The sequence below is a fragment of the Salvelinus sp. IW2-2015 genome, linkage group LG23 (genome assembly GCF_002910315.2).
Source record: "Salvelinus sp. IW2-2015 linkage group LG23, ASM291031v2, whole genome shotgun sequence".
Taxonomy (NCBI): Eukaryota; Metazoa; Chordata; class Actinopteri; order Salmoniformes; family Salmonidae; genus Salvelinus; species Salvelinus sp. IW2-2015.
The window spans coordinates 14,028,690-14,054,613 of record NC_036863.1 but is presented as its reverse complement, the minus strand read 5'-3'; the positions used below and the strand labels follow the sequence as shown (position 1 = coordinate 14,054,613).

Here is a 25,924-nt window from a genome sequence, read left to right as displayed (position 1 = left end):
CTGTTATACTCACACACACATAATATGCACATCATTTATACTGTCTCTACACACCCACTCACATGCAATCATCATATACGCTGGTACTACTCTGTTTATCATATATCCTGATTCCTAGTCACCTTACCCCTATACATATCTACCTCTATCGATCCAGTATCCCTGCACATTGTAAATATGATACTGGAACTGACCATGTATATAGTATGCTTACTTACTTCATCGTGTTCTTCTTATTTTTATATCTTGTGTGTTTTTGTTCTACCTTGTTATTTTTAGTATTACATTGTTATTGATCACTGCATTGTTGTGGTTAGAGCTAGCAAGAAAGGCATTTCACTGTACTTGAAATTGAAATACAATTGAAATTGTATATTTGCAATATAACACACACCATCGGGCCTTATTGCTTAAATGTGCTTTGTTTATGTTTCCTCTTTTCTTAGTACCTGCGAAGATCACAAACATATCGACGGACATCACAGTGAACGAGGGCAGCAATGTAACTCTCATGTGTCTGGCCATTGGACGACCAGAGCCTAACATCATATGGAAACATCGCTCTGCAAAAGGTAAGACTCTGCAAACCTTTGAGGTCAAAACATAGAATCAATCAATGAGTATAATAGAGCAGTGTATCTATTCTAAAAGCGTATCGTCTCTAGTCATCAAAATTTTAATTAGCTGTGTTGCTGATGTTTTAAGAGCTTGGCGTATAACAAATGAGAGTTAAGTGCTTTGCTCAAGGGCACATCGACAGATTTCCACCTTTTTTTCCACCATCAGGCACACACAGAGTGAGAGGGAGAGCAATGATGTCGTGTACATATCTGCACATATGTGACGTAGTATGCCATTTTCGGGGACCGTGAGCACTATTTAAAAAATAAAATACAACTTTCAGAACTACTGGTTTAAAAGTATATCAAAGTACTGGAGACACTCTTTAACAACCGCCCTAAAACAACTGCCCTGATTTTCCAATATTTACATTGAATATCATCTGTTTCCTGCTAACTTTTATATGAAGTGCACATTACAATTATAGTTAAAGGGTAACTGTTTAATGAAATGCCTGTATGCATAAACCAGATGGTGTCATTATCCATGATTGGAATTGAGTGTAATTAAAACCACACTCTATTCTAATGCAATGCATGCATTATGATGGCAATGTTGATCTACCAACTCTACTCTATTGAATCGGGGAATAACAGAGAAAGGAAATGTATATTAATTTAGTTGTCATAACAGACACCATAGACTGACATTAAACGGCAACAAAAATAGCCAATATGAAGGGATGAAATCACTTCTGTGAAAACCAATAAGCGATGTCTGTGGCTGAGAGTATCTGTTAATGTCAGGGAGATGCGAAGATGGCGGGTTATCTTACTTGGCATTTATGTGCAAGCTCTAATGAAAGAAAGAAAGGAGGAAGATGTGAGGGATGTTTGGCTGCTCGGAAAGACATTCTCACCGGAGTGTGTAAAATCTTAAATGTGTTCTGGAGTGACATTTCTTCACTGTTTTCCCACAGTTTGTCTCCATCTCTCTCGCTCCTGATTATGAACCACTCCCAAAAATAAAGCATTTATGCCTGTAAGAATTGTATTAAAGTGACTGCTAAGTAATTTGGCTATATTTAGACAACATATTTGAAAATAAATCCAACAAACCAAATCATACATGACGAACTGAGCTAAACAAGCATGACTAAAAATCTATGAGAAAACCGCCAATTCACCAGATGGGTATTATTCTATCTAGTGTTTCACACTCAGTGTCAGGCAGGAACATGAGGAAATGTTTTGCAAAAAAATGCATTGAAAGTATAGGGAGTGTACCCACCTATTTTTTTACAACTACATCACTGGTTACCTTAATATATGGACGCAATCAATTGAAGATTCAGTTTGATTTAGTGCACCAAAAGCCTGTCCCCACTTCAATTCATTTGGGGACAACTGTGAATGAATTATTCAACGCTTTCCACTTCATCCTTGGCTGCCAGGCTCTCTAAAAGGATTAGAAGAAGTATGAATGAAGAAAACAGTGCATGGCGAGGACAATGCACTGCCGGGCCAAATGGATCAATGTGGGCCATTAAAGACACATTATATGGAGGAGGTTACGAGTGTACATTCGTCAAACTGTCAGAAACATCATACTGGGCATTTGTCATTAAAAACGATGGTAAATACTAAAGACTTTGCAGTTTGTAAATGAATATGCGGCCTACACCGTGCTTGCAGCACTGTCACAATCTTATCAACAGCTTGATCATTTTTTTGCTCCCTTCTGTCTTGAAATAATACTTTTTTTGCCCTCTCATCCACTCTCCCATCCAATGTTGTTTTAAGATTCATACTTTTACACGGCAAAACATCACGGACAACAGAGATGTGACAGCGGCCATCAATCATGCTGTCTAGCTCAGTTGAGCCGATCCACTTTTGTTTCAGAATCGCGTTGTAATTTGTGTCTTGGGGGAGAAAAATTGCCAGTTAGGAAAGTTCCTGTTGGAGACTTGAAGGTCTGTGCACTCTAATTTGGCAGTGTCAGCAGATGATTGACAGCTCTATGGCATTGTGGACTGATGTTGTAGACTGGTGGCAGCTCTCGTGATGAGTGGCAATCAGACTATTATACAGGGGAAACGTATGGCATGCCATTTGCTGTGATACGTCTATCAATGGGAATAATGTTCTGTTAGCACTGTCAGTGGAGTGATGGCAAAATCACTGGGGACCTTACCCAGTGGTGTAGGAACGTTTTGGAAACAGCACTCGATTGTATACAGTTCAAAGCGTACATGTAGGGATGGGCATTGGTTTCTTGTAAGGTTTGGCTTAAGATGTTTGGCCAACGTCCTGTCTGCCACTGGCTAAACGGTTTGACCTGGTGTAGTTATTGGTGCTGTTTTGGAAGAGCATGACCAAATTTGCCTCATGCTTTTACAGAAGTTTTTTTAAAGGCATAAAGCAGGGCTGCCAAACCCTTTTCCTGGAGATCTACCGTCCTGTAGGGTTTCAGACTAACCCTAACCTGACATACCTGTTTCAGCTAGTTAAGGTCTTGGTGAGCAGCTAATAAGTAGAATCAGGTGTGCTAAATTAGGGTTGGACTGTAAACCTACAGGATGGTAGAGCTCAAGGAATACAGTAGCTTTGGGCAGCGCTGGCATAAACGGGTGTTTTTTCAATCTGCTTTTGGAAACCACTTGATAGTAAATCTGATTGGAGTTATCAGTTACTTTTGAAATAATTGTAGGGCTAGCAGGTCATTGGAAAAGGCCATGTCTTGGAAGACAATGCATTGCATTTGCTCATTAGCCCTCTCAAATTCAACTCTGGCCCTCAAAGTCAGTTCCACTGCATTTTTTCATTGTTCTCTAATCAGGGACTGTTTAAGACCTGGGACACCAGGTGGGTGCAATTAATTATCAGGTAGAACAGAAAACCAGTTGGCCAAAACAAAAGTGACGTAGGTCAAATATGATAAAATATATTGACAAGATAGTCGAGTGACTGCTCCAACAATGGAAATACATGTCCGTAAAAATGGAAGGCAGGCGGGAGAAGAATAACAACAGGCACTACTACTATGTTGTTTTTCTCCGGTGCCAGAATGCCACGTGCATCCACTTACATCAGTACATTTGTAACAGCCTAAACATTACGTAACTTCTATAAGATCAAATAAGCCTGACGTATTTAACACTCTCCCATAGACCTCCATACAAAAAATAACTTGGTCACATGGTCTGCTTATCTCACCTGGACAGATTTTGGGCAGAAGTAATCCTCTCGCTTTGCCTCTTTATCTCTGTGAAGGTTAAGCACATGGAGTAATAAGTAGGATTCTGTGTTTTCGCATGCAAAATTCATTCAAATGCTTTATCTGCCTTCCCAATAAAAACTAGTTTGAAAATTCAAACATATACAGTATTTTATAGAAAAAAGATGATGTACATTTCTGAACGATGCATCATGCTGCATTGTTGACAATATGACCGAGCAGTGCAGACTACTGTTCCATTTGAGCAGGGCTTTACCCGGTGCAACCCGGAACAGTTTAATCGAATACCCTCAATGTATCTGGGGGTTTGTTCAAGAGCATCGAACATTGAAATCTGATCTCTCTGAAAAGACAAATGAGGTTGGCAAGCAAGGTGCCTTTGCTTCCATGCAGTCCCACTGGTCGCTTTCTTTATGATCACTTTCCTGTAACTCTGTTTGTTGTGAAACAATTCAATCAATTCTCCCTGCTAAAGGTAATTTGGTCAGAGATGACACCAATGTTTCATATGGTCTAGTTCTCTTTTGCAAACAAGAATTGAAAAAGCAATATTGTCCATGTTGATACAGTTGCTTGCCAGAATCACAGCTGTCTCTTATACACATCTAGATGTGTATAAGAGACAGGTGTGTGTGTGTGTGTGTGTGTGTGTGTGTGTGTGTGTGTGTGTGTGTGTGTGTGTGTGTGTGTGTGTGTGTGTGTGTGTGTGTGTGTGTGTGTGTGTGTGTGTGTGTGTGTGCGTGTGTGTGCATGCATGCGTGTGTCCGTGTGTGCCTGTGTCTATGTGCGTGTGTATTTGTTCATAGGCATTAAAGTAAGCTCATATTCCGTAATGACCATTGAATTAGGCAGAGCCAAAGTGATCCAAAGCCTCAGTGAAAACACTATTTTTCAAGAAGCCAGCTGTTGTAATTTGTTTGCAGACCTCCTCATTCACAGCATATGGCTCAGGATGTGATTTGTCCCTTTTCCTTTGACATTGAAGCATTTGGCACTTTACAAAATGGCACTCAACAATTCATATGCAATTTGTGATTGCCCACAGGATACATAAGCAGAGCGACATATTCATCTCTGATGAATTGAACTTGCAGTGCTGCGTGAAATCATATTCTGGAGCTCATGCTGTTGTAGGATTTAATTTACTGGGTCCTCTCTGCTTGTTCTCTCTGCAGTAATGTTATCCATTGTAAAATGAAATATGAATATTGGCAACACTCTGAGAAGGGAAAAATAGAATACACTGAAATATCAAGATCAAGATGAAATGATAAGATAGGTAACAGCCATCAAAAAAATGTTTTATTTCTAGTATTTCAGTAAAATCCTTCATTGACAATATTCCTCCTTAATCTCATTTTCTGGTTGTTATTGGCAGTATAACCATAGGTCCATGAATCAGAGTTTTCAATGAAAATCACAGTAGTGTGACTGTGTTGTAATCAGGAAGTGTTCATAGGATTACCATGTATCAATTATACTGTTTATGTGCTAAGAGAATCCTTCCCCAGTTTCAAATTTCCCTCTAATGATTTTGAACTATGCTGGGATGAAATAAGAGGGCCCATTCATTCTCAAAATGAGATTTGCATATTGCTCGAAGTAAGTAAGTATACAGTCATAACCATTCTCTCCAACTATTTTCAATGTCTGTGACAGACATTTTATGCCATGATTACAACTTGTGACAACCTCCCCCAGTTGTGACACCTCTATTTCTTCATGTAAACTTGTTCACGTTTTTTGTCATAGGCTGACATCAGGACAGGTATGATGTCATCAATCTAGGACACCTATAGAGTTTCCATGTTAGGACAGTCACACATCCAATTCCAACTTCCATTGACATGTATCCTAATATGGACACCATACACAATCTATATTTTGCTCTCCAATGGAATCAGAATATGTGTTCCAACCCTTTAGCACAAATATCAACTACTGTTATCGGATTAGGTGGTCACATGTAGTAGATGGAAATTATACAACCATTATGTAGAAATTATGTTGAATATAATAATTAACTACATTAATCAGTCTGACTCCAATATTATGTGAATAAATGCAACAAGCCTTGTACATCTCTGGAGGAATCTAGTCAAGGTAGCGAGCCTTACATCACCTCTCAGTATGACTATAATTAACATGTATCTTACTTGCACTGTTATGCAATTATTAAGAGACTAGATACAAATAGCTAATCTTGGCGACCAATATTCTAGCATTCATTTATTGAGGCAAACGGATCAAAGATGTCAAGGTTGTACCGAAGCATGTGCTATGTATAGTTTATATAACAACTATAGAAATAGACATAATCAATTATAAGCCTATAGTCAATCAAATAATTACTCTGTAAAACGAGGAATGAATTTACCCACTTCAACTAATATAATTTATTCGTCACGAAATAATTAACACTCAAACAACTACAGTGTACATGAAATACAGGATACATTACAGACTACTCCAAGTAAATGACTATCGCCAATAGGCTAAGACTTAATGTGGTTACATGTGTCTTCAGTTCAGAATAATCTCAAACATAAAAAACGATCTGTGTGATACACACAAGAGCTTGGTAACAAGTCCTGAAAGTATAAGTGAATTCAGTGTCCTTTTAACCAAATGCAAGCAAGAACTCACCCCCAATTTGAATTAACATTTCTTTGCACTTTGCTAGTAAAAACAAAAGGCAAGAACAACCCACCCAGATTCTAATCTAATCAACTCAATTTAAATGATGGGAGCACACCAGTGTCACTCCTCTTTGAACTATCCTCCGTCCAACCAACAAAAAACACAGTTTCCCTATAACAATAAATCCATAGCACTTACAGTACAATAAAACGTATACAAATTCATACTGTAGCTCTTTATGAACTCTTGAAACCTGACAATTTAAATCAAACACTAACATTCATTTTGTAGATTTCACACCTCCAACGCTGTCTGTGCTCTCAAGGTTCTGCGGGAATGTCCCTCAACTGAGAAAACCACAGATAAGGTGTGTTTGACCCTTGTGAAAGCCCACAAATGGTCAGTCATCAAAACAAGGTCATAAATCTTGATTTAATTTTTATAAAATCTGATGCTATTATCCAGTTCAACTAGGGTTAAGTGCCTTTCTCAAGGGCACATCAACAGATTTTTCACCTTGTCGGCTCATGGATTCTAACCAGCAATCTTTCGATTACTGGCCCAACACCCTTAACCGGCTAGGCTACCGAAAGTGCCATCATGCTGTGCTCCCATGCCAGCCAGTTACCAGTTGCGAATATCACCTTATGTCATTCTTCCACTACACACACAAGGTAAGAAATTATTAGCTTGCTATTGGAAAGGCCAGTGAAAGCTGCTTTAGACAGAACCTTTTTCAATTATGGTTTGAAAAGAGTGGCTTGGTGGCGGACAATATCCCAAGCATTAATATCTGCTTGACCGTGCCTTAAAAAAAGCCAAGGGGATTGGAGAAAACCTTCTGCCTCGAAAAGTTTAATAAATGTGAAGTTTCTTTGGGCAATATCCAAAACATATGCTTGGCAATGTCTCTAAAACTTAGAACTTTGATCTTGAAGAAACAAGATAAATCAATTGCCTATAAAGTCTACTGGCTACCCTTTAGTATTAGCTGTTCAGTATAGTATTTTGGTGCTAGTACAATAGCTTACATATTATTTCCTGAATCATTTTCAGAGGGAATGTTGCGACAGTAGTTGTGAATGACCTACTGGAGTTACATTGAGTTTGTGTATATATTATGATGACATTTTGTGACGCGTTTGTTAGTTTTGGACTTCAGAAAGGGTTTTTCGGTTGTTTGGGCACACAACATTCTTTCTTGAGGCTAGCCAATGTCGGTAGCCGAAGTCTATGCCCCTTTGTCAGTGATTGGTCAACAGTAGGGATTCTTCAGTAGTAGTCTCGTTTTCATGCACATCTTTTCTTTGAGAAATCTGCACCAAACATCTTAGTTAGATATAAATTTGTGCGACTAAGTTCTTTGCAAAAATTTATGACAGTTAATTCACACTATTTGAGGAAGTGAATACTGGCTACGGGTGTCTCAAAATGGACAAACATTACTATTGCCGCCTTTTTTTCATTTTTCGAGCGAAGGTCTTTTAAGGGAGTATGTGAGCACACTCGTTTGGCTCGCCTAGCCAACTTCGGCTAGCCGCCAGCCGAACTGAAGGACCTTAAGGCAGTGAGAAATTGGAGTCACTGAGAGAGGGAACACACCTATGGGTAAGGTTTTGTGGGGGTTAAAAGGAGAAAGTAGCGTACTAGTAGAACTGGCGTTCCCTTTCAACAGTGTCGACGCCAAACCCTTCTTCAGGTGAGGAGTGCAAAGCAGGAAGACAGGTGCAACCAGTGTTCTACTGGACGAGTTTCGCACTCCCCGACATACAGTACCAGTCAAAGTGTGGACACCTTCTCATTCAAGGGTTTTTCGTTAGTATTTTATACATTGTAGAATAATAGTGAATACATCAAAACTATGAAATAACACATATGGAATCATGTAGTAACCAAAAAAGTGTTAAACAAATCTGAAATATATTTGAGATTCTTCAAAGGAGCCACCCTTTGCCTTGATGACAGCTTTGCACACTCTTGGCATGCTCTCAACCAGCTTCAACTGGAATGCTTTTCCAACAGTCTTGAAGGAGTTCCCACATATGCTGAGCACGTGTTGGCGGCTTTTCCTTCACTCTTCTAGTCCAGCTCATCCCAAACCATCTCAATTGGGTTGAGGTCGGGTGATTGTGGAGGCCAGTTCATCGAATGCAGCACTCCATCACTCTCCTTCTTGGTCAAATGGCCATTACACAGCCTAGAGGTGTCTTGGGTCATTGTCCTGTTGAAAAACAAATTATAGTCCCACACTAAGCGCAAACCAGATGTGATGAAGTATCGCTGCAGAATGCTGAGGTAGCCATGTTGGTTAAGTGTGCCTTGAATTCTAAATAAATCACTGACAGTGTCATCAGCAAAGCTCCCCCACACCATCACACCTCCTCCTCCATGCTTCACGGTGGGAACCACACATGCAGAGATAATCTGTTCACCTACTCTGCATCTCACAAAGACACGGTGGTTGGAACCAAAAATCTCAAATTTGGACTCATCAGACCAAATGACAGATTTCCACCGCTCTAATGTCCATTGCTTGTGTTTCTTGTCCCAAGCAAGTCTCTTCTTATTGGTGTCCTTTAGTAGTGGTTTCTTTGCAGCAATTCAACCATGAAGGCCTGATTCACAGTCTCCTCTGAACAGTTGATGTTGAGATGTGTCGGTAACTTCAACTCTGTGAAGCATTTATTTGGGCTGCAATTTCTGAGGTTGGTAACTCTAATGAACGTATCCTCTGCAGCAGAGGTAACTCTGGGCCTTCCTTTCATGTGGCGGTCCTCATGATAGCCAGATTCATCATAGCGCTTGATGGTTTTTGCGACCGCACTTGAAGAAACTTCCAGGTGACTACCTCATGAAGCTGGTTGAGAGAATGCCAAGAGTGTGCAAAGCTGTCATCAAGGCAAAGGGTGGCTACTTTGAAGAATCTCAAATATAAAATATATTTAGATTTATTTTTGGTTACACTTTTTTGGTTATTCCATATGTGTTATTTCATAGTTTTGATGTCTTCGCTATTATTCTACAATATATAAAATTGCCAAAATAAAGAAAATCCCTTGAATGAGTAGGTGTGTCCAAACTTTTGACTGGTACTGTAAATCATCGACAAACTCGGCTAATTCTATATGAACTTTAATCATTAATAATGGAGAGAGGACAAGAGGAGACCGCAGTCTGCATCTGTTCGCTTTTTTCCCCTCTTTCGTTCGAGGAGCGAGGGAGGGAGGTGAGGGTGGGGGGATGATGAGATGGGGGTTCATCATTTCATCTCTTGACATGATTAGTTCACTGGGGGGTTTCCATGTGGCGGTGGTAGCTACCCCCACCTCCCCCCACCACTCCAACCACACCCACCCTCCCATCCACTGTGTAGGCAAAAACCCCTCCCCCCAGAGCACCCAGGCATCTCAAGGCTTCAAGAGGCTCTTCATTACAGCTTAATAACATGTCATCTAACGTTATTCCTCCGAGTGAAGCTCAAGCTAATCTTTAAATGTGGCTAATTCATCACTGTGTGTCCGTCCTCGACAGCGCTCAGAGCCAGGCCAGCCAAACCCCCTTTGATTTTAAAGACACTGAAATACAATTAAGAAGTTCCTTGAGGAAGATAAGATGCACACTTGATACATCTGAAGAACTGTTCTTAGTGTCTTAGATAAGGATAATTTTTGATACATTTTTATTTCCTTTTATTCCTCAATTACTTTAGAATCAATTACGTTACTTCCACTGTTATTAGATATGTGGGGAATGAGCAAGACATTTTTGTAGGAAAAGTAAAGTATTTTGTCTTAAACACACCTTTATTTAGTGCACTCTACTTGTAAGAATCACGGATATGAACACCGTAGACTCATAATGGTCATAACACCATGGAAGAGAAACAATACTAACTATGTAGACTGCCATGCAGAATAAATACATTATCAGCCCACAGAGAAAAGATCACTCAACTTTCCAGAGTTTTCCCTGTTAGTTAACACAATCAATGTTGAATAAGCTAATTAGCCAATAGGCAGAGGGTAGCATAATTTGTCTGATTCTCTATAATAATGGTATGGAAATGTATAATGCATTATATTTTGTAAAGTGCTTTCTTGCATCAAACAACACAACACCATTTTCAGTCACCTCCTTGTCTGAAGGACAAGTGGATAAACAGGTTAATGTCAAGCCCTGCATGTTTTTTGTAAAAAAGTCTGTATGCCTACATTAAACACCACCCATTGGCTGCTACTGTAGGCTTAATGATAGAGCAGCTATTTCCATGTTAAAATGTTATGGGATGCATTTTCTCCATTGTTTTTAATGGTAGGCCACTCTGGTAGGCCAACATTATGATCAAATAGCCACAGTAGCCTACTTGACCACTGTTTAAACTGTAATTTAAAGTGGGTACAGCCTTAGTGTTCACAGTAAATGCATGCTGGAAGTTGCACAGAATTTGCGCTCAGCAGACCTGAAATTGTCGAGAAAAATTTGAGGGAACATTGGATGTGATGCTTGTAAGGGAAGTGAACTGTACAGACAAAACTACAGTATATGTGGCTTCTGTAGGTAAACCAGCACACAGTGTTTTGAGGTCGGGCCTACGTAAGGCTGCAATCCATCCTACATGGTCCCCGGAGTGAGCTGAGTAACACGGTCTATGCTCTAACGTGGGGTGTGAATCCATTAAGGCTTCCCTTTATCTAGTTGCATGTCGATATTTTAATCCAACACTGGCCATTTTCCCAGCACTGAGAACCACTGAAGGTTCGAACGACTGGATATACTCCCTCACACCCTACCGTTAGGTTGTGGGTGTCTCTCAGAAGGCGCTTGCTCTGAAAGATTAGAAATAACTTAGGTGAGAAAGGACATTTAAAATGAAACCTAAACCTGATACAATATTGCTAGTGGTATGTTGAGTTATAAAGGCTTGTTACTCAGTGTACACAGATGATTAGAGTTCTGTTTAGGATTCAACAGGTAGTCTTGTATTTCTCTCCTGCCGTCGCTCTCCTAAAGCATCAATTTTTTGTGTGAAGGCTGACTTTTTACAGAGAAGCGTAAACAAATCAAGGATGATTTTCTTTTCATGGCATATGTCTGCGTTGTTTGGCTTTATTTCACCTAGTCGCTTTTGTTGCAATTTGTGTTGGGTTACGAAATTGTTCCGAGGTTTTTATCCTATGAGGCTCTTGTTGTTCTGGCAATATTACATCAGTCAAGTACTTCAGACCTAAACACTTCACAGCTGAATTTTGATGGGAACAGAACCAGTAAAGAACATGGGGAAACATTTCCTGTGAACAAATTGAATGGCGACGCTATTCATTTTATATATATTGTTTAACCTTGAGCAGTAAGGAAACACTTTTTAAGATAATGCATTTGTAAGATAATATCACTTTGAATTAATAGGTTATAGCAATAGCTTTTCTGGATTGAGAGGTGAGACATTCCACAATAACAGCTGTTTGTTAAAAGTATTGCACTAGTTGAATGGTTAGGAATGAGGCTTGCTGCACAGATCATACTAATTTCTTCTTTAAAATTGTTAGGGCGAAGATACAGTACTACATGGTGCAATTACCCCACCCAATACCCATCAATATTTTCATACTTAAATTATGATCTAATAGTAAACCAAAACCACCCAGTTTCCTCCAATAAGGAGTATTAACAATCTCCATGCGAACTTGAGTGCTACTGAAGAAAGAGTGACACAAAATAAGTGGAATATGGTGTCATGAAGATTGGAAACTTTATAAAAGAAAACAATCCTTCTCCTTTATGAGTCTCCCAGATTGCACTGCAGTGATAAAGCTTTACCTGTGGTGCAGCTTGCAGATGCCTCATCCGCAGACACAGAAGGCAAGGTGGCACTATCAACAGACCTCTAGGAATCTTCTCAACTGGGCCCAGGTGCAGACACAGCTGTGTTTTTAACGTCGCTGATTATTAATGCATCTCTCCTTAGAGGATCCCCAGGCCTCCTGTAAGATTTCTTCCGTCCGTCCGTCCGTCCGTCCGTCCGTCCGTCCGCCTGTCTGTCTGTCTGTCTGTCTGTCTGTCTGTCTGTCTGTCTGTCTGTCTGTCTGTCTGTCTGTCTGTCTGTCTGTCTGTCTGTCTGTCTGTCTGTGCGTGCTAACACGACCAGGTGAGAAGCATGATTATGTCCGGTAACAAATTCCATATAAGCCAATTAAAATCATTGACGTAGTTGGACGTCATCCAAAACTTTTCCATGAAAGCATCCAATGGCACGTTCTGATAATCAAAGCATTGGAGCATTTATCCTCAAAGAAAAACCTTTGAAAAATCTCCAGGCTTACACCACTAGTCAGTTATAGTAGTAAGGGGTAAATTACGGCTATATGACAAGACCACGAGGGTCTTAGACAAAAAAAAGAAGCTGTTTATAAGTAACAGTTCTCGTTCTTTCAACATAACATTGGTGCCAATGTGTGTTTTGTACGTTGTCTCATGTTATGTCAATCAAAGTAGTCCCAAGATGCTGTGTACTAATGCCTCAATTGGTTAGCTCTGCATTCTGTCCAGAAAAGGGCGGGCTGTAGGTTGATTCTGCAGCTGTGATCAATTATTATTTGGGTACTTCCAGAAGTGGGCATGTGGACAGGATTGAAATCTTAACACATCCCAAGGAAAATTGTTTCATACCTTAGATTCCATAAATCTCGCAAATCTCCTTTTTGGAAGATACTATTTGACAACATTTCTACCACTTACACGTCTTAGTCAATTTTGCAACTAGTGCAATTGTTTACGACCAATATCGAAGCCACGTAGGCACATTTCAACACAGATCTTCCGCGGTCCAGATTATAATCTAGCCCTGAATTGAAGATGTGAAAAGATATATGCCTGGTCTGCCTTATACAATGCTTATTGTGTTGTGTGGCCATTGTGTGTGCACTGAGAATTCTAAAGCTAGTTTATATTGGAAGTGTCAGGGAAGTCAAATTTTGAGGAGAGGTGAGATGAGAATATGTTAGATTGTGGCAGACATTATAGCAGCCTAGAACCAAAATGTGAGCTTCCTATACAAATGTTATTCATTTTGCTTATAGAGAATCTCTTAACGGTATCAGAGTCTGCTCACCAATGGTTCTGATTGCCAGACGGATCTTTATTGAAATGTGACATTTACTGTTTTATTAGAAGTCGTCTGTGGTCACTCATGAATATAGTATTCTCAGTGCTTATAAAGTGGCATTATGCGAGGCCGGTATTGATTCTCAGGTACAGTAGAATGAGTAGATCATTAAAATGGTATTAGTGATGATGTTTGTGAATGTAAATCCGCCTTGTAACTCATGTCTTCGAGAGGGAGACTTATAGGGGAGTGATGTGATTTTTTGTCTTTGTACACATCAGGAGCAATCAGAAAGTTATACGATGATGATATTGCTTTTACAATGTGCACAGGAGTGAGACTGCGGTAACTCAATTTATCATCTCTTCGACTGTATGTGTATTTTAGTCACAAAAATCCTGCGGAACCAAATACTTTTGCCGAGTCAGGTGTGAAAATCTTTTTTTTCTGTCCTCCTGTTCTACAAGGTGATAGTTATAGTGTATTCAGTTCTCTCAGAAAGCAAATAGGAAAGTAAAAGCTTTTTCTTCTTAATTCTTTGCTTTGCAAGAATGTTTTCCGGGGCATTCCAGACTTGCCACCAGACTGCTTTTGTTTATCCTTGTGTTATTCATCAAAATTTAAAGCAACCTACTTAGCTGCAAAGTGACACATGGTTTCCACCTAATTGTGCTTTTATTTCCCTGTAATTAGGGCATTGTGGAAATAGAAGTGTGACCATTTTTTATATCATTTTGTTATGCTCTGCTGACAAGGCAAGATTTTATCACCATATATCACATTTAAACTGTCCCCATTCTGTCAATGTCTTTGAAAGCCAAGCCAAGAAGTACTTTCTTGGCTGCAAATGTATTTTTCTTTGCTTTTTTTTGCTCAGTGAGGATGTGGGTCAAAAGCAAGTGCAAGACCAAGCAGATGTACTCTTTAAACTAAACGCATCCCAAAGAACAGACAATATTTGTTTCTCTCTCTTTCTCTTTCCTCTACCTTTTTCTGTGTCTGCAAGGAGGTTGTTTTTTGGGGATTGTGTGTGTATATATCGGGAGGTGGAAATCATTTTCTTCTGAGAAGGTTTAAGTTGTGTTCATTATGACAGCTTTTTTGGTCTTTATTGTTCATATTGCCTAATTAATCAATAAGGCACGGGGGGGTGTTGTATATGGCCAATATACCACGTCTAAGGGCTCTTCTTACACACAACGCAACGCGGAGTGCCTGGATTTAACCGTGGTGTATTGGCCATATACCACAAACACCTGAGGTGCCTTACTGCTATTATAAACTGGTTACCAACTTAATTAGAGCACTTAAAATAAATGTTTTGTCATATCCGTGGTATACGGTCTGATATACCACAGCTGTCAGCCAATCAGCATTCAGGGCTCGACCCAGCCAGTTTATAATTAATAAATATGTCACCTTGGTGTTATTATATAACCACCGAATAAATGGCTTATACGTCTGCATTTCTCCCCTTCAGGAGACATTCTGTTAAATATTGTCTTAAGGAGACCAGCCATAAAAAGCAATTGCAGTATTTTTGTTTTCAGTGTAGATACTTTATACAAGAGTACTGAGGTTGTTTAAATTCTTTATGCCTCAATGCCTGGATTCTGACATTGCTCTGGCAAGTATGTTTGTTATGGAAATCCATATTAGCATTAGTTGTGGAATTAGTCCGAGAACATCGGAATATTCACTCAGTTAAATTTTTTTACAAAGCAGTTCACAAAACATTGAATCAAGTGATGCACTGTCTGTAGTTTGCGCTGGTATGTAAACTAACCATAACATGACATAGAATATTGCCTACTGATGAAGCCAAAATACAGTTGAAGTCGGAAGTTTACATACACCTTAGCCAACTACTTTTAAACTCAGTTTTTCAAAATTCCTGAAATTTAATCCCAGTAAAAATCCCTGTTTTAAGTCAGTTAGGATCACCAGTTTATTTTAAGAATGTGAGATGTCAGAATAATAGTAGAGAGAATGATTTATTTCAGCTTTTATTTCTTTCATCACATTCCCAGTGGGTCAGAAGTTTACATACACTCAATTAGTATTTGGTAGCATTGCCTTTAAATTGTTTAATATGGGTCAAACGTTTCGGGTAGCCTTCCACAAGTTTCCCACAATAAATTGGGTGAATTTTGGCCCATTCCTCCTGACAGAGCTGGTGTAATTGAGTCCGGTTTGTAGGCCTTCTTGATCGCACACACCTTTTCAGTTCTGCCGACAAATTTTCTATAGGATTGAGGTCAGGGCTTTGTGATGGCCACTCTAATACCTTGACTTTGTTGTCCTTAAGCCATTTTTCCACAACTTTGGAAGTATGCTTGGCGTCATTGTCCATTTGGAAGACCCATTTGTGAAAAAGCTTTAACTTCCTGACTGATGTCTTGAGATGTTGCTTCAATATATCCACATAATTTTCCTGCCTCATGATGCCATCTATTTTCGCCAGTCTCTCCTGCCGCAAAGCACCCCCACAACATGATGCTGCCACCCCCGTGCTTCACGGTTGGGATGGTGTTGTTCGGCTTGAAAGCCTCCAAACATAACAATGGTCATTATGGCCATTATGGACAGTTCTATTTTTGTTTCATCAGACCAGAGGACATTTCTCCAAAAAGTACGATCTTTGTCCCCATGTGCAGTTGCAAACCGTAGTTTGGCTTTTTTATGGCGGTTTTGGAGCAGTGGCATCTTCCTTGCTGAGCAGCCTTTCAGGTTATGTCAATATAGGACTCGTTTTACTGTGCATATAGATACTTTTGTACCTGTTTCCTCCAGCATCTTCACAAGGTCCTTTGCTGTTGTTCTGGGATTGATTTGCAACAAAATACGTTGATCTCTAGGAGAAAGAACGTGTCTCCTTCCTGAGCGGTATAACGGTTGCGTGGTCCCATGGTGTTTATACTTGCGTACTATTGTTTGTACAGATGAACGTGGTACCGTCAGGCTTTTGGAAATTCGATGAACCAGACTTGTGGAGGTCAAAAAATGTTTCTGAGGTCTTGGCTGATTTCTTTTGATTTTCCCATGATGTCAAGCAAAGAGGCACTGAGTTTGAATGTAGGCCTTGACATACATCCACAGGTACACTTCCAATTTACTCAAATGATGTTAATTAGCCTATCAGAAGCCTCTAAAGCCATGACATAATTTTCTGTAATTTTCCAAGCTGTTTAAGGCACTGTCAACTTAGTGTATGTAAACTTCTGACCCACTGGAATTGTGATACAGTGAATTATAAGTGAAATAATCTGTCAGTAAACAATTGTTGGAAAAATGACTTGTGTCATGCACAAAGTATATGTCTTAACCGACTTGCCAAAACTATAGTTTGTTAACAAGAAATCTGTGGAGTGGTTGAAAAACGAGTTTTAATGACTCCAACCTAAGTGTATGTAAACTTCCGACTTCAACTGTACGTACAGTCGTGGCCAAAAGTTTTGAGAATGACACAAATATTAATTTTCACAATGTCTGCTGCCTCAGTTTGTATGATGGCAATTTGCATATACTCCAGAATGTTATGCAGAGTGATCAGTTGAATTGCAATTAATTTCAAAGTCCCTCTTTGCCATGCAAATGAACTGAATCCCCCAAAAAACATTTCCACTGCATTTCAGCCCTGCCACAAAGGACCAGCTGACATCATGTCAGTGATTCTCTCGTTAACACAGGTGTGAGTGTTGACGAGGACAAGGCTGTAGATCACTCTGTCATGCTGATTGAGTTCGAATAACAGACTGCAAGCTTCAAAAGGAGGGTGATGCTTGGAATCATTGTTCTTCCTCTGTCAACCATGGTTACCTGCAAGGAAACATGTGCCATCATCATTGCTTTGCACAAAAAAAGGGCTTCACAGGCAAGGATATTGCTGCCAGTAAGATTGCACCTAAATCAACCATTTATCGGATCATCAAGAACTTCAAGGAGAGCGGTTCAATTGTTGTGAAGAAGGCTTCAGGACGCCCAAGAAAGTCCAGCAAGCGCCAGGACCGTCTCCTAAAGTTGATTCAGCTTTCGGATTGGGGCACCACCAGTACAGAGCTTGCTCAGGAATGGCAGCAGGCAGGTGTGAGTGCATCTACATGCACAGTGAGGCGAAGACTTTTGGAGGATGGCCTGGTGYCAAGAAGGGCAGCAAAGAAGCCACTTCTCTCCAGGAAARACATCAGGGACARACTGATATTCTGCAAAAGGTACAGGRATTGGACTGCTGAGGACTGGGGTAAAGTCATTTTCTCTGATGAATCCCCTTTCYGATTGTTTGGGKCAYCCGGAAAAAAGCTTGTCCRGAGAAGACAAGGTGAGYGCTACCATCAGTCCTGTGTCATGCCAACAGTAAAGCATCCWGAGACCATTCATGTGTGGGGTTGCTTCTCAGCCAAGGGAGTGGCTCACTCACAATTTTGCCTAAGAACACAGCCATGAATAAAGAATGGTACCAACACATCCTCCGAGAGCAACTTCTCCCAACCATCCAGGAACAGTTTGGTGACGAACAATGCCTTTTCCAGCAAGATGGAGCACCTTGCCATAAGGCAGAAGTGATAACTAAGTGGCTCAGGCAACAAAACATCGATATTTTGGGTCCATGGCCAGGAAACTCCCCAGACCTTAATCCCATTGAGAACTTGTGGTCAATCCTCAAGAGGCGGGTGGACAAACAAAAACCTACAAATTCTGACAAACTCCAAGCATTGATTATGTAAGAAGGGGCTGCCATCAGTCAGGATGTGGGCCAGAAGTTAATTGACAGCATGCCAGGGCGGATTGCAGAGGTCTTGAAACGGAAGGGTCAGCACTGCAAATATTGACTCTTTGCACCAACTTCATGTAATTGTCAATAAATGCCTTTGACACTTATGAAATGCTTGTAATTATAATTTAGTATTCCATAGTAACATCTGGCAAAAATATCTAAAGACACTGAAGCAGCAAACTTTGTGGAAATTAATATTTGTGTCATTCTCAAAACTTTTGACCACGACTGTACAATAACAAATATTCACAAATACATTCCTTTGAGAAGACATGCTTAGCTTGTAAAATGTAGTTTTATTAAGTTGTTCCTATCCAATAACCCCCGCTAGGACTTAGCGCACACTATCTCTTTCTACAAAGATATTTAAAACTAGGGACAGGTTTACGTAGATCAACATTATGCACATACAGTACCAGTCAAAAGTTTGGACACACCTACATTGTAGAATAATAATGAAGATATCACAACTATGAAATAACACATATGGAATTAACCAAAAAAGTGTTAAACAAATCAAAATATATTTTATATTTGAGATTCTTCAAAGTAGCCACCCTTTACCTTGATGACAGCTTTGCACACTCTTGGCATTCTCTCAACCAGCTTCATGAGGTAGTCACCTGGAATGCATTTCTATTAACAGGTGTGCCTTCTTAAAAGTGAATTTCCTTCTTATTGCGTTTTAGCCAATCAGTTGTGTAGGGGTGGGAAACAGAAGATAGCCCTATTTGGTAAAATACCAAGTCCATTTTATGGCAAGAACAGCTCAAATAAGCAAAGAGAAACAACAGTCCATCATTACTTTAAGACATGAAGGTCAGTAAATCTGGAAAATTTCAAGAACTTGAACGTTTCTTCAAGTGTAGTTGCAAAAACCATAAAGAACTATGATGAAACTTGCTCTCATGAGGACCGCCACAGGAAAGACCCAGAGTTATCTCTGCTACAGAGGATAAGTTCATTAGAGTTACCAGCCTCAGAAATTTCAGCCCAAATAAATGCTTCACAGAGTTCACGTAACAGACACATCTCAACATCAACTTTTCAATGGAGACTGCGTGAATCAGGCCTTCATGGTAAAATTGCTGTAAAGAAACCACTAGTAAAGGGCACCAATAAGAAGAATATACTTGCTTGCACCAAGAAACACGAGCAATGGAAATTAGACCATTGAAAATCTGTCATTTGGTCTGATGAGTCCAAATTTTAGATTTTTGGTTCCAACCGCTGTGTCTTTGTGAGACGCAGACTAGGTGAATGGATGATCTCCGCATGTGTGGTTCCCATTGTGACGCATGGAGGAGAATGTGTGGGGGTGCTTTGCTGGTGACACTGTCTATAATTTATTTAGAATTCAAGGCACACTTAACCAGCAGGGCTACCACAGCATTCTACAGTGATACACCATCCCAACTGGTTTGCGCTTAGTGGGACTATCATTTGTTTTTCAACAGGACAATGACCCAAAACCCACCTCCAGCCTGTGTAAGGGCTATTTGACCAAGAAGGAGATTGATGGAGTGCTGCATCAGATGACCTGGCCTCCACAATCACCCAAACTCAACCCAACTGAGATGGATTGGGATGAGTTCGACCGCAGAGTGAAGGAAAAGCAGCCAACAAGTGCCCATCATGTGTGGGAACTCCTTCAAGACTGTTGGAAAAGCATTCCAGGTGAAGCTGGTTGAGATAATGCCAAGACTGTGCAAAGCTGTCATCAAGGCAAAGGGTGGCTACTTTGAAGAATCTCAAATATTAAATATATTTTGATTTATTTAACACTTTTTTGGTTACTACATGATTCCATATGTGTTATTTCATAGTTTTGATGTCTTCGCTATTATTCTATCAATGTAGAAAATAGTCAAAATAAAGAGTAGGTGTGTTCTAACTTTTGACTGGTACTGTATGTCAAAAATATATGATCTTCATGTTACTGTCTGTGTTATCTACAGTGAAGACTGCCTAAGTATCTTTAGAGATGTAATCGCACAGTGGGGGGCTGTAGAGTGTGTGTGTTTGTATTTATCAAGGATCCCCATTAGATGCTGCCAAGGCAGCAGCTACTCCTCCTGGGGTCCAGCAACATTAAGAAAGGTATATACAGTTCAAAATATTACAGGACATTACATTTCAAAACACTTTACCCAAAACATTGTGTTTCCTCAGGCCACTACTCCAATTTCACATATTTACAATACAAAACCCATGTGTACGTGTGTGTAGAGTGCGTGTCTTATCATGTGTATGTATGTTTGTATGCGAGCATACGTGTGTGCCTGATTACGTGTGTGTGCGCATGCTTGCGTGTTCACTAACCCCATCTATGTAGCAGAGTGACCCAGAGAGTTAAGGGAAGTCTGTGTGTCAGGACTGTGTCAGATGGGTTGTAGAGCTCAATGCAGGGTTGTCAGCAGACAATGATTAATCCTCCAGCTCATGACTAAGAACACTGCCACTGTGAAACGTGTAGCGTCCGGTCGTCCGCTATAGTTTCCTGCTCAGAATGTATTTAGCAATGATGGTTGGGCCATTATCTATAAATAGCAAAAACACATAGGCTACAGGAACAGCTGTAGCACGGTAGTTGAAGATGTGGGGCTCAGTATGAAGGAAGCCTCTCTTTGAATGTTACAGATCTGACAAGGTTTGATTAGTGAAAGTAATATGATGGATGTTTTGTTTTCACTTATCCACTTACATACAGATGAGTAATTACCACAAGGAACGGAGGAGGGAAGAAGGGTTTTTAAAGTATTCAATTAAATTTAAAACAACCCTTTCATTGAAAAGGTTCTGTTTTTGAGGAATAGGAGGAAATAGATAATAGAGGTTTGATCACGTGTTGCGTCCCCTTCCCCAGCATTGGCAGTGGTGGGGCTGCCGGTTTCAAACTTTATCCAACCTCACAAGTGATGAAACTAACACATATTCCTGTCAACATTCATAAGATGTTCCCTATCACCATAGATTAGGCTACAGGGAAGTGGAAAATGTTCTCCTGCACTACTTTTAGCAACAAGTCTGTTGATTTACACCCTTGGACTTGATAGACCTGTGAATTTCAGTATTTCAGTGGCGACAACACGCTGTGATTACAGATAGGACGGTGTGGTGTGTGGCGTCAGGTGGAGGTGTTCGTCAGCCGCCGTGGTATTTCCATTTTGCCATGTCCCCGCTAAGTAAAGGCTTTCTTTATTGCTGTGGCCCTTCTGACAGGTGTCCTCGTACCCCTCTGTGGATGACAGGGCTTCCCAAGGCCGCCAGAGAGACAGGTGAAAAGGGAACACGCTGAGTGGTTGTCATACTTTTGTAAAATGCCCAGGATACAGTCACTTAGGTGAGATGCTGCAGTCTACCACGCTGGGGGAATTGCTGCCAGTCGAATGTTTAAATGTTTCATTCCGTCAAGGCTGGCGCTAAATAGGGAAATTGTGATTCAAAGCAGCAAATCAGGACGTCGATAAATTTCGTCTGTCAGCTGGCTTCAGAAGTATCATATGTCTCTTTTTTATGCCTATTAGTTTTTTCAGGGATCCTCACTTCAATCATGTGTTTGAGTGTACCAGTGCATTTAAGCACCAGGCAAATCAAGTGCCCCAAATGTGTCATTGAGATATTAGCTTTAAAAAGATTTAGTCATCTAGCATCCGTTATAGATCCTGACATCAATGATCTGTTTGGCTTAATCTCTCACTTAGAGTAAACATCATACTGACATGTTTTGAGAACATCACTATTATGTCCGATTCACTCTAAGGCCAAATCGAGCCAAGCCAAGCAGAGCTGTATTGGCTGCAGTAAAAGAACAATGTGAAAAGAAAATATCTGTGCCATGCAGAACGGTTCAGGTCAGCCCTACAGTCATTGGAAGAGTAGGCCTAAATATTTGTGCGTGGGTTTTACACCTTTTGTAATGGAAGTCAGCTCTGTGTTTTCACCATCAACCTGACTCCCCCACCGTAGTTTTGTTCAATATTCAGGGCTCATCTGTAAAAGAGACCTTGGTCTCAGTATGACTCCGTGATAAAATAAAGGTTAAATAAAAATACAATAAAAATAAGTGTCCTGCGTTACTTGGCTGTTGGCCACCCTCAGGAGAATCTACATCGGAAGCTCCTATTCCTGTATGTTTCCTGAGAAAAAAACACTAATGAACAGTTCAATACACTGTCTCTCTTTGGTCCCCTATGCCATGGCTAATGGCTTGTGGCTCTCTCCAGAGCACTATACCCGCCAAACTTCTCCCACATTACCTACCTCTCCCATCTCACATCAGCCTCCCACATCATTAGCGAGCCATGCTACACTAGCCATGCTACACTGTGTTTCATGCACAATCACTCTATCCTCACATTATTAAACCAGTCGCATACCTGATGAAGCCTGAACAGGACATGTATTCCCAGTTTGTATCACTTCCCTGTTCCCTCTCATCTTCTCATTTCCAAACTTGGATGTGTGATTTCTTATCTCAGCATGGAGCATTGTCACACTCCACGACCATTCCTGTCGAGAGGGAGCTCAGGAACGCCTTCCCGGTAGGATCATTATTAATTATCATCAGGTACAATTAGAGGGCTGATGCAACACCACCCCAGGCATTTCACATCCTGCCGTGTAGCTCTCGTCTATGATGTCTGCGGCTCAACTCTATAGTCGATAAGGGTGGGCATGTTCTTGACAAGAATAACATGCTATTGCCACAAGTGATGAAATCGAGTGTGCCTTGTTACGTGATGGGTGCCAAAACTAGGTCAATTCAAAAAGGGTTTTCCACCTTGATTTTAGGAAAGGTAGACTGTAGTGAAATAATACATCTTGATATTCACAATGATATGCACAATAGTTATCGGTTTTTATAGAGGTAGGTTTTTCATGCATTTCTTTTTCTATAGGCTAATGGCTTTATCGGATTATTCTAAATGTTTGGCAGTTGTGTGATTTGATAATGCTCATGAAAAAACATTGCCTGGGGACCTATTGATTGTAATCAACAACTTTTAAATTGAACAAGCAGTTCAAGTAATATTACCTATTATATGTAGCTATTGCTTGTGCCAGGTATAGCAATATACCTCAGAGGCATTATTCCTCAGTGCTGACACTCCATGCTTAACTATCTGCCCACAATTCGCAAAGTCAAGCCAGCCACTCTGTGTGTAAATGTGTGTAAATCTTATCGACGTCTCTTAGTTCTGGTACAAAGGATGATTTCAAATGCTCTGATCAGATATGGAAGAGAACGAAAAGCCAGCCAGGGAATGGATCGGCTCTGCCACTAGTCTTTAGCTCTGACAGGTATGTATCTTTGTCTCAAAACCCCCAGACAACAACTTCAGACAGACAGAAAGACCGATACCCAATGAAGCAGTAATCACTCCAGCCCATCTCAGGGGTGAGGAATTATATCAGAGTAATTGATTGGCAGTCAGTAATCAAAACCTCTCAGTAATTAGACCCTGTCTGGGCGATGACTGTCCTAATGAAGATATATTTGTACTGTAAAGAGCTGAGGCGATTCATCTCCCAGATCCTCGTTAAAGATCAGGATGCAGAAGACGGTTCAGGGAGGCATGTGATGATAAGTCAGGCATAACCGCATAACCATGGTGACCCGTTACTTATCCGCAAGCTGATTGGGGTGGATTCCGCCCCATCCCAGTGCGAGATGACATTGAGTGAGCAAGACTAGAGCATAGCTGCTTTATATTGGCATTTTATAATGGTTGCTCGATACACAATCAACATGATTCAGTTTTCTCTCTATGCGCAGTAATGTCCCTTAATATCCGGATGTCATTCCCTAAATTGGCTCTTGATAAGTAATTTCCTTCTTCTGAAAGGCAAAAACAATGTTCTGTGAATTTCCCTGTCATATCGCTGTTAAAAGAAGTATCAGAATATGCTCTGATTCTGTAGTTAACGCTGCTAGGAAGAAATATTTTGAAGAGTAATGGCCTACTTAATGCATTGGTCGTTCAAAAAATAGTATTAAGCTTTATTGCCTCATTCATAATACAATATACTGTAATATTCAAGAGGGAAGCTCAATTAGTAAGTGGTACCGAACCATATGACCCCTGAAATCATTGACCAATTACACTGTTTTTACTGCAGTCTTATTGTATGATGTGGTACAGATTGGTTTCTGCTCCGAGATTGTTTTAATTGGTTCGGTTATCAACTAGCACAGCTTCACAGATACAGTGAAGTAGTGGGCTAAAGTGTGTAGCGAAACCAATTCAGTAACCATCTGGTGTTCAGTAGGGCTCACCATTTATGTGCCCCATCCAATGCCTGTTTTCTTACTGGACACGTTCAGGTATTATATCCCCATTTCACTCCCCATTTCAAAATGTTTTCTCCTGTCTAGTTCCTACTGAATACAACTCAGGTCTCCAATTATCCACTAGCTGTAACAATATCATTTCCCTCACAATATGTGCCTCTGACCTCTATGGAAAAGGTTTGTCCATTAGGATATAATAAAAGTCATTGAACTGGTGACCAGTTCTCATAATGTAGGCCTATTATTAATGAAATAAGGAGGAGGATAATTGAGAGAGCAATTTCGCTTTACAAGGCTTTTGAAAATATCCCACAAATTGGACAGGTGGGGAAATTACAAGTCAATCTAATGCATTAGAATGAGTGTAGTAAAATTCATTAAACAAGAGCTGACAAATATATAGCTGGTAGGTATTTTTCTGTCATTTGAAAAAAGTCTTATGATTTTTATTTATGACAACAGATCCAAGATTTGACTTGTTTAGTCATGGTATGGTAATGAAGTGACAGAATAGTGCGTAGTGAGGTATAATAATTGGGAATGCTTCTACCAATGACAACAGAGATCCATACAATAGAATGACAACAGAGATCCATACAATAGAATGACAACAGAGATCCATACAATAGCTCTTGATGAAAAGCTGTGATAGACATAATTGATTCACAATTCATGATTATCTTAATCTATACTATACACAGTACTTACATCATTAAGCCTTATATTAGCCAATATTAAGCCAACAAATATTGATAACTGCGTTGACAGGCTTTGACAGCATACGTGTGTACGTTTCCAATTAACATGGTGAGATGTACAGTATGATTAACAAGGCTCCCTTACAGACAGTTGATTTCTTGTCTAGGAATGACATTTTCTGTACACTTGCATGTGCTATTGTTTTTGATGCCCAGAGCATTGAGTCGAGGCCAGACTTCTAAATGAGAGGAATCTTTTCAGAAACGGTGGATTTTATTGTACGTACATTGGTTATTAAATATCTAAACTGTTTGGCTCACATTTTTGACTTGGTTCGTCAGAGGTTATGTGAAACAGCAACTTGTGATGTAATAGTGCTACAAAGTGGATTCAGAGTTACAGGCTGACATTTATTGTCATGAGTCTTGCCCTGGAGGAAGAATTGAGCGGTGTCCGCTAGATGGGCTAGCTGCAAAGTAAAAATGGGCTATTATCGTAAAGATTCATGAAAAGAAAATGTGCTTTTTTGGTCTTTATTTAAGGTTAGGTATAGGCATTAGGGTTAGCAGTGTGGTTAAGGTTAGGTTTAAAATCAGATTTTATGACCAGCTAG

The 25,924-nt window shown here is 40.1% G+C and overlaps 1 protein-coding gene across 2 annotated transcripts in view; it reads left to right on the top strand.

Moving 5' to 3' along the window:
- Positions 1-25,924, top strand: part of LOC111950921 (opioid-binding protein/cell adhesion molecule) — a 341,587-nt gene that overhangs the window by 295,120 nt on the left and 20,543 nt on the right. For both annotated transcript variants that reach the window (XM_023968860.1, XM_023968859.1), the window contains one exon: positions 447-572. In XM_023968860.1, coding sequence (XP_023824628.1) covers positions 447-572 — 126 coding nt within the window. The remainder of the gene's footprint in view (positions 1-446; positions 573-25,924) is intronic.